Source organism: Zeus faber (genome assembly GCF_960531495.2).
Source record: "Zeus faber genome assembly, chromosome: 7".
NCBI classification, from domain to species: Eukaryota; Metazoa; Chordata; class Actinopteri; order Zeiformes; family Zeidae; genus Zeus; species Zeus faber.
The window spans coordinates 5873214-5883213 of record NC_137203.1 but is presented as its reverse complement, the minus strand read 5'-3'; the positions used below and the strand labels follow the sequence as shown (position 1 = coordinate 5883213).

Here is a 10000-nt window from a genome sequence, read left to right as displayed (position 1 = left end):
CTCAACCGTTTCACCCTAAAAGATTTGAAGCGCTCGACTTGATGTAACGTCATGTGACTGTGATGAGTCCAAGATGCAGCGCTGTCACACCACGCCGCTGCAACCGCCAGCGCTGTCCTCGTCCTTCACCTCCTTCCAGCTCAGTGGAACAGCCCCCGGGGGTCCCTGGGGGTCCCGGGTTCTCCCTTTGGGGATTACTTCCTGGAAGTAATCAGCGTCGCAGCAGACCACGTTCCAACAAATAGAGCGTGTAGCCTGAAGCCTCCTCTTCTCCTGCTCTGGAGCTTGTAAACAAGCAATTAGCAAAGGATGCTGGGCTAATTACGCTGCCTCTGTTGGTTAGAATGTTCCTCTGCATGTGAGGGCGAGCTCAAACTGAGAGAGAGCGGCTGTTTTGCAGACCTTTATAGATATCCGAGAAACAAGGGGATAGCTCCCTTTTATGAACAGATACATGAAATACACCACGCACGCACACAAACACACACACACACACACACACATATAGACGTGCATACGCTGGTAGCCCAGCAACTGGCCCTGATAACCCCCTGCAATCAGATAGTAATTAGCGGAGCAGCCCAGTGGACCCCCTAAATGTAGGTGCGCGCACACACACACACACGTGGAAGCACACCGGCTGGAATTGATGCCCTGGTATCTCAAGATGCAGATATGAACAAAGAGCTTTGCCATCGACGGCGTTTCCGTCTCCGGGATCTAAAATCAAGACGCTCCGTCGCCCTTGTCTAAAATGAATCCGCCAGCTCTTACGTAAGTGCAGTGATAAAACAAGCAAACAAACAGTGTGTGTGTGTGTGTGTGTGTGTGTGTGTGTGTGTGTGTGTGTGTGTGTGTGTGTGTGTGTGTGTGTGTGTGTGTGTGTGTGTGTGTGCGTTTTAGGTTTAGACAGAGCCTTTAACATGGATTGTGTAATACGGATGAATCCCTACTGTACAGCAGCACTGTGGTTCTGCCGGTGGGGAGACCCAGCAGTGTGGAGGGGAGAACAAAATGCATAAATAGGAAAATAAATGAAATTAATACAATGAAAATGCTTGATAACAATACTCCTCAAATATAAAAACGTTCCACAAATTATTTAAATTATTACGTATTTCACCCAGAGAAATTCCTATTTTTCCTCTAAGCGCAGTCGTTAAAGAATCATATTTTGTCAAAGCGCAGTAGATATAGTCAATCAATGTATCCCAAAGTAAAAAAAAAAAAAGAAACACCCATCTATTATTATTTTTGAATGAAGACGGGGTTCCTCGCCGCGTGTGCTGGGGAACAGTGGAGCGCTGGACGTCCAGGCCCGGCGCGGTGGTTTAAGGCGTGCGTGGAGAAAAAGCAACTCGCTGATATGAAACACACTGACAGCAATTTCCTGCGGGACGCCCGAGGGAGGCTTTAAAGAGAGAGAGAGAGCGAGAGAGAGAGGGAGAGAGAGAGAGAGAGAGAGAGAGAGAGATTTTTTTTTTTGATTTTTAAAGCATCTTTATTTTAACATTTTCTCTAGTTCACAGTTACAGACAATACAACAAACACACTTGGTTCACTAACAGAGTCCTACACGTTAAAAACAGACTGGAAGCACAGGTCGTCCTCCACCAGGGAACAGATGGCATCATTAAAACACCACAGTTTGATGAAGACGTCCAGACTCTTCATCGGTCTGTGAAAGTTAAAATCAATCAAGACTCTGGCCCTGACCAACGCTACAAACACTCTTCCTAAAACACTCTCCTTTCCCCTCAGTTTGTTCCTCCTCGTGAGGTAGATGGCCATCTTCGCTTCCCCTACTAGAAAATTAAGCAGTCGCCATTTCTCTGCGTTGGCCCTGTAGTATCTAGCCCCAAAAATAAAACAGTTTCTGGACCACTCCTCCTTGAAGAGCTTAAAACTTTCCTTTAAAAGACTAAAAAGCTCTAAGAGTCTGTCGCACTCTGCAAAACAGTGAAACACGGACTCTGGCAGTTTGCAGAATGGACATTCATTTGCGACCGTGGGATTAAAAACAGAAACAAAGCTGTTGACAGCTATGGCTCCATGTAGGACCCTCCATTGGAGGTCCCCCGTCCTTTTCTTGGAGGGAGCTTTGTAAAAGCTCCTCCAACACGGCTCCTCCTGTCCCCCCATCTGGAGCCGTCCCCTCCAGACAGTGTCCTGCCGCCCCTCCAGTCCCTTCCTATTTAAAACAACCACACACTCTTTGTAAAAAGCCTTCCCGCTGGCTGTGTGCAGGTCCAGTTCTGCATAACGTGCCCTGTGCAGCAGCTTCCCGGAGGACCCCTCCAGGTTGGGGGTCAGGGTCATCTCCGGGAAGGGATCCTCCGAGTTTGGCTCCTCCGCGCCTTCGCCGTACTCCTTCAGCAGGGCCAGCTCCTCCTCCGTGAGCGTCTCCCTCCACCGCTTGAGCACCAGGTGTACGATCCTGGTGGACCTCACCCCCAGCCGCTCCGCCATGGCCTCGCCGTCCTGCAGGTCGCTCCCCGCCGCCGCCACCACCTGCCTCAGGGTCAGGACCCCCGCCTCCCTCAGGATGCTCCTCAGTCCTGGAGTGGCCCCGTCCTGCACATCCAGCCTGGCTCCTCCGATCACCGGCTCCTCCAGGAGCCAGTGGAGGGAATCTGCGGCCTCCCTTTTCCTGTTCTTAAATAACCCCCATGCTTTAAAAAGCTCCTGATAAAAACGGGGTAAGCCCGACTTGTTTAGAAGACTCGTGTCCATTAGAAACAACGATCGGTCAAGTCCCATCCTCCCAGTCCTCTTTAAGACCAAGCCCGCCACGTCCTTCCAAACGTTAAAGTACCCCGTTAACAACTTCTGCACAAACTGTAACCTAAAAGTTGCCACTCTGCTTTTGATGTCCACCACACCGTGCCCCCCTTCCTCTTTAGGCAGAAAGACCCTTTCCTTCCTGACCCAGTGGAAATTCCGCCCCCAAAAGAAGTCTATCAGCTCGGCCTGTATCTTCCTAACTAGCAGGTCTGGTGGTTGGACACAGGCCACTCTGTGCCACAGCTGTGAGGCCACCAGGTTGTTAATAATGAGCGTCCTGCCCCTATAGGACAGCTGTGGCAGTGCCCACCTCCATTTTCTTAGCTTGCCCTGTATCTTTCCTAGCAGTCCTTCCCAATTCTTCCCCACCACACTTTCGCTCCCTAAAAACACTCCCAGATACTTAAACCCATCCCTTCGCCACCGTAAGCCTCCTGGCAGTTTTAAAAGTCCCCCCCTCCATCCGCCCACAGCCAGCGCTTCGCTTTTGCCCCAGTTGACTTTCGCTGCTGATAGCAGCCCAAAGTCCCTGACGATCCCCTCCAGTTTGCTGATTTCATCCTGTTTCTTTATTAAGACAATGACGTCGTCCGCATAAGCTGATAAAATGTGGCTTCTCTCGAGACCGTTTAGAAACACACCCTCGATGTTCGTCCTTAATTGACACAGCAATGGTTCTATGGCCAGAGAGTACAACATCCCTGAGAGGGGGCAGCCCTGTCTCACCCCTCTACGCACTTTAAAAGGGCCGCTCAGCCCTCCATTAATCTTCAGTATACTCTCGATGTCCTGGTACAAAACCTGGATCATGGCTATCAGACCAGGGCTGAGGCCAAAAGCCTCCAGAGTTTTCCAGAGGTAGGGGTGCTCAACCCGGTCAAACGCCTTTTCCTGGTCTAGCGAAATGAGCCCAGTTTCAATGCCCAGAGAACTAGAGACGTCCAAAATATCCCGAATTAGGGACACATTGTCCAGAATGGACCTACCAGGCACACAGTAAGTTTGGTCCTGATGGACGACCAGGTCCATCACCTCCCTCAGCCTGTTGGCCAGTGCCCTCGACAGGATTTTATAGTCCGTGCACAGAAGGGACACAGGACGCCAGTTCTTGATCTCCTGCAGGTCTCCTTTCTTGGGTAGGAGAGTGATGACTGCCCTCCTGCAGCTGACTGGCAATAACTTATCTTTAAAAACTTCATTAAAAACCATTAAAAGGTCCTCCCGTAACTCCTCCCAGAACTCTTTGTAAAACTCCGCAGGAATCCCGTCGATGCCAGGGGCCTTACCCCCCTTCATGCTCTGCAGGGCCGTGGAAAGATCCTGCAGGGTCAGAGGTTCCCCCAGCACCGCACTGACATCTTCCGGGACCCTGGGCAAATTCCCACAAAAGGAGTAAAACAGTTCTTTTTGCTCCTCGTACTCACTTCTGTACAGCTCTGTATAAAAGTCCACGGCTCTCGTCCGGATCTCCTCCGGCCTCCTGAGCTCCTGTCCCGTGTCTGATCTCAGGGCGTGGATAAACCTGCTCTGCCCGTTGCTCTTCTCCAGGCTAAAAAAGAAACTAGATGGTGCGTCCATCAGTGCTGCGCTCTGGAAGCGAGAGCGGACCAGCGCCCCCTGCGCCTTGGTGCCTAGTAGGTCTGCAAGAGCAGCTCTTTTAGACTTGAGGTCCTTAATGTGATCTCGATTCCCAGTGGGTTCCACTACACCCTGTAACTCCACAATGTCAGTCTCCAGATCCCTCATAGATCTGGTGATGTCCCGTGTGACATTGAGAGTATACTGCCGACAGAGCTGCTCTATCTCCCTCTTCCCATAGTCCCACCACAGTCTTAAGGAAATAAAATCCTGCTTTCTGTCTCTAAAACCTTCCCAAAAAAACCTAAAAGCATCTTTAAAGTTGGAGTCACATAGTAGGGTGGTGTTAAAATGCCAATATGCGCTTTTGGGCTTTACATTGGCGATAAAAACACGGCAAACAACCAGGGAGTGATCGGTAAAACCAACAGGCACCATTCTACATTCCTTAAAAATGTTAAAATGGTGCTTAAAACAGTAAAACCGGTCTAGTCTGGCCAACGATAAAGAGGTGCCTCTGCAGTGCACCCAGGTGTACTGTCTTTCATCCCCGTTGGTTCTCCTCCACACGTCCGTTAGCTCGTTCTCGCTTGAGAGCAGCCTCATCGCGTTCTGCGATGCTCTGTGAGGCTCACAGTGGTTCCTGTCTAACAGGTCGTTCTCGGTGCAGTTAAAGTCACCTCCTAGAAACAAAAACTCCCCAGTACGAGTTTTGCTTAAAACTCCATTTAAAACTTGCAAAAAAGTGACTCTGTGTGGTCCTGTGGTGGGAGCGTACACATTTATAAAGACAAACTTATGATGCTCAAATGCTGCCCTCACCACCATCAGTCTGCCCTCCACCACCTCCTCCACCTCAAAGGATGCTGGGGCAAAGCTCTTAGAAAAGAGAAGAGCCACCCCACCGCTGGTGGTGCTCTTGTGGCTTAGCACCACCTCCCCCCCCCACTCCCTCTTCCAGTCAGCCTCATTGCCAGAGTCACTGTGGGTCTCCTGCACCAACAGCACATCCAGCCTCTTCTGCTCCATCAGCTCATACAGCAGAGACCTCTTAGCTGCGTCTCTGGCCCCATTCGCGTTCAGCGTGCTGATGTTAAAGTCACTCATTGCAACGGAAAAGGGAAACAGCCCGAACAGCAGCGCCCACCTCCACCTCCTCCCCATCCTCTCCGTTGTTCAGCTCCTTCCTGATCTTCTGCACTATTTTCTTTAGCCTGTACACCTCCTGGTCCGTGAACCCTCCTCTCCCCTTACTCCTCATCTGTTGCTGGGCCGCGTTCGCCAGCAACTCCTTGTCTGAGAAAAAGTCCTCCACCTTAATCCCTTTCACATTCTTCGTCCTGTGCAGAAAAGCTTTTATTTTGCCCACACTGTAGCTTTTTTTGCCCTTTTTCTTCTTTACACCGAGAAAGACCTGCCCCTCACTGTCTGCAGCAGAGTCCTCCTCCATCCAGGACTCCGACTCCGAGCCTCCCTGCTCCACCTCCTGACTTGCCTTCCCCTGGCTTGCTGTCCCTCTCTTCGCCTGAGAGTCTCCTGCCATTTTGTTGGACTTTCTTTTGAGCCGGGGGACTCTCAACCGATCGTCCTCATCCCCCATCTCAAAGTCACTTCCTTCCAGTGCCTCCTCCTCCCTAGCTACGTCACCTGCACTCCTTTGACTTTGTTCCGTAGCTTCCTTTCCCTCACCAGTCCCCTCCTGTCCCCCCGCACCCACCTGCCTGTCTTCCGGACCCTCCTCCTTCCCCTCCTGTCCTCCCGCCCTTACCTGCCTTCTTTCCAGACCCTCGCCTGCCTCCCCCCGTGTCTCCACGCTCACCTGGCTGCGCTGTCTACCTCCACCCGTTCCCTCCTGCGGCTCCACATTCCCCTCCCCCCCCTCCTTTTTTTTCCCCTGCCCCTCGCCTGCCCCCTCCTGTGCCCCCACCTTCACCTGTTTCTTCTCCTTTCCTTTCCGCCCTCCACCTGTCTCCCCCTGTGCCCCCACCTCCACCTGTCTTTCCCCTGCCTCCATTTGGCCCTCACCTGCCTCTCCCTGTGCCCCCACCTTCACCTGCTTTTCCCCTCCTTCCTTCTGGCCCTCCCCCGCCTCCTCCTGTGCCCCCTTCTTTGCCTGTTTTCCCCCCTCCTGACCCCCCCCTGCTCCCTCCTGTGCCCCCACCTTCGCCTGCTTTTCCCCTTTCTGACCCTCACCTGCCCCCTCCTGTGCTCCCTCCTTGTCCTGTCCACCCTTCTGCGCCTCACCTGTCTCGCCGTCTGCCTTCTTGCCTGGACATGCCCTGACCTGGTGTCCCTCCCCACCGCACCCAAAGCACTTGGTGGTGTCAGTGTTGACAAACACCACGTAGTCAAACTCATCCGCCCTGATTTTAAAAGCTACGTTTAGCTCCGCATCCCTGTTGTTCAACACCATCAGGACGTGTCTCCTGTGCGACACCACATGCTTGAGCAGCGGCGACTTGCACCCCGACGGGACTTTTTTAACTGGCGACACCACCTTCCCGTGCCTCGCCAGTTCCTTAGTGAGGGTCTCATCCTTAATAAACGGCGGAACATTCGCCAAATTCACCCTCCTCGCCGGTGTGGAGAGAGGCAGGACGGGAACAAACATTTTGTTCACCGTAACGCCGCTCGCCACCACCGCGTTCACCTTGTCTACACTATCCAGGAAGATGACCACCGCACTGTTCATCCGCGCTGCGGACACAACGCTGCTGTAGCCGACAGCCTTCCCCACCGCCAGGCTGCAGTCCTCCACCGAGACCGAGGAAGCCACGGGCAACTTAATGCCGTGCTTCCTCGTTAGCCTGGTGAGGTCCGACATGGCCGCGGACCCGCACCACCACCACCACCACTACCACCACCACCCCCCACCCGCTGTGCGCACACCCTACAACCAACAAAAAGCTAAACCCGTCACCAACAAATAATTATAAACATGCAATTGATAGAAAAAGTTAGAGAGAAAACCACTCACTCTACCAAACGCTCACACGCTCCGCTCGCTCACGCCTCCAATCACTCAGAGAGAGAGAGAGAGAGAGAGAGAGAGAGAGAGAGAGAGAGAATGAATGGGACAGTGACAGAGGACAGCATATTTACCCTCCAGCAGTGGCTTCAGCTCACAGGGCAACTCAAACAGGTTTTTGGGTTTTATCGCGCGGCTTGATCTGGGAGCTCATCTTCAAGAACAAAACCCACACGGACGCTGATGGCGTCGTCAGCGATAAACGCCGCCGCCCAAAGTGACATTCAAAGCCTGGAGTTCAGAGATAACACACAACCCAGCGTGTGTCACCTTGAATCTTGGGTTCTAATGTTAAACGGGAATTCGGCTGCAGTGATCGTAAAAAAAAAGAAAAAAAGGGAAAAGGTTGCTGGGTTTTTTTTTTGTTTTTTTTTTCGCCTTTTGTTCCGGACACGTGATGGAGGAGGACAAAACCTGCGACAAATGTCACAGCTCGGGATGAAAGAGAATTTCTTTAACTGGCACGTCTACTTTAATTGTCTATTTAATTACCCGTCTACAGCGCTCGCACGGAGGCACAGGCATTCACGGTGAAAAGGCTGTGAACACACACACGCACACACACACACACACACACACACATACACACACACACACCATTATCTAAACACAAAAGGCGTCTCACAGTTTGATAATTCCAGAAGCTCTACAGCTGCCCAGCAGCTGAAAAATATAAACAAAACGCGGTAGATCTGTGCACAGCCCTGGAGCCGACACCGTCAACAGCCTCGCGTCGACAAAGCGGAGCCGTGGCCAAACTTCGAGCGCGTGTTTTTTTTTCCTCTTCGGGCGACACAACGAAACTTTACGAGCAGCCAGAATTTGAAAGCGGCTCCTTTTGGTCCCAAAGGGTTAAGCAGACGGAGCCGCTGGATCCAGGCAAAACGCAGCCGGGGTCGTTTTGCCGTCGGCTCGTGTGGAGCAACGGCGTTTTTTCGCATCACTTCCTGCTCGCCAAATCAATCGCCACGCGTGGCCCCAGCGAAGGGGCAGCAGCTGGTGGGAAACGGCCAACACCCCCCGAGGAAATCTCCTCATGACAACAGCGTGTGTTCAGACCGCGGCGCTAGGACCCCGGAGAGCCCCGTCAAGGGGTTTGAGGAGGTCCAATGAAAAAATGAGAAACTTTTTAATTTCGGGGTTATTTGTCTCGCTAGGACGTGCGACGAGGTTATAAAATAAAATGTGAGAACAACACCAGTTTTAATTCCCATCAAGATCACCCTGACGTGGTCTTAGCGCAATACTGAATATTGAACAAGAGAAGCCAATTCAACACAGTGCTTTGTGGAACAATATCTTGCAAATGTGGATGTGCATTTAAATCATTAAAACTTAAATACCCTATTTCCAACACTTAAATGGCGAAAACGATACCCCAAAGTGATCATAGAACCAAAATAAATATATATATATATATATATATATATATATTTATGTACCACATACGTCCCAGACGAGGGGAAGCTTCCGATGAGTGGGTCAAGGAGAAAAAGTCGTCATCACAGTAATTCTAGGTGTGATACAGTAGGGATTATGTTTTCCATTGCTTAAGACACAGCGTCAGTGCCTGATTGAGCTCAAAGCTCAAAGAAGCTTGAATTTAACCTTCAAGTCGTGCTGTTTTGAATGGAATTGCGATCCTCCGTTCACTTCAACGAGGCTCTGTGTTTGAGGGGCGCCAACAGCCCCTCAAACAGCCTGATCGCCCTGTCCTTAGACACCGAGGAGGAAGTGGAGGAAGGGGTTCCATGGACCGCGGAACGACTTGCGGGGTACAGTTCAGCCATGTTAACGCTAAAAACAGATGGAATCGCCGTTTAGAAGAAGAAGAAGAAGAAGAAGAAGAAGAAGAAGAAGAAGCCACTGAAAGGCCGTATCCACAGCATGTAATCCACGGGGGGCAATGTTTGTCAATGTCATTCGCATCGTTGCGAAAACTGTGGATGCAAAGCTCGGCCATAAATCTCCCGGCTGGCGGCGGGCCAGTCCCGCGGAGCGTGGACTCCCATTGCCTTTCAGCACCACGGAGAGCTCCACAGCAATTCACACAGCGTCTGTTTGTGCAGGACCCACCGGGGCCCAAGGGGCCGTCCGGACGCTACTGGACCGGGCTAACGATGATTGAGGGCGACTCATTATCGGGTCAACCCGTATGAAGGCGTGAGCTCCTTCATAAAGGTTTTAAAAACGGAAATAAACACACATGACTTTTCACCGCATAGATGTATGGCCATATGTATATATACGTGACAAATAATCTCTTGAACTTGAACGCCGCGGGCCCCCCGACGGCGTCCCGCACAGCGAGCAGCCGCGCCGCTGGACTCACCGGTCGTCGTTCTGGAAGGTCTGGTCCCCGAGCAGCAGGTCCCTGAAGCGGTACCGGGGCGGGAGGGGAGGGACCTCCGTGTCCACCTCGGCCATCTTCAGGGAGGAGATGTCCAGGATCACGCCGGAGTTGCTGCTGTTGTTCTTCTGGAGCGTCTCGCAGGACGCCCTGACACCGCCACACACGGAGAGACGATTAAGCACAGCTCGTTCTCAGACCCAAACAGAGAGCCCGCTACACGCCGCGGCGACCGTTTACAGCATCACGGGGGCACGGGG

General features: G+C 52.0%; 1 protein-coding gene across 1 annotated transcript in view; it reads right to left on the bottom strand.

Moving 5' to 3' along the window:
• Positions 1 to 10000, bottom strand: part of kcnt1b (potassium sodium-activated channel subfamily T member 1b) — a gene marked incomplete at its 3' end in the record, with an annotated part of 98397 nt that overhangs the window by 79732 nt on the left and 8665 nt on the right. Inside the window, exon 3 of the mRNA XM_080004569.1 lies at positions 9723 to 9890. Within this exon, the coding sequence (XP_079860695.1) occupies positions 9723 to 9890 (168 nt within the window). The remainder of the gene's footprint in view (positions 1 to 9722; positions 9891 to 10000) is intronic.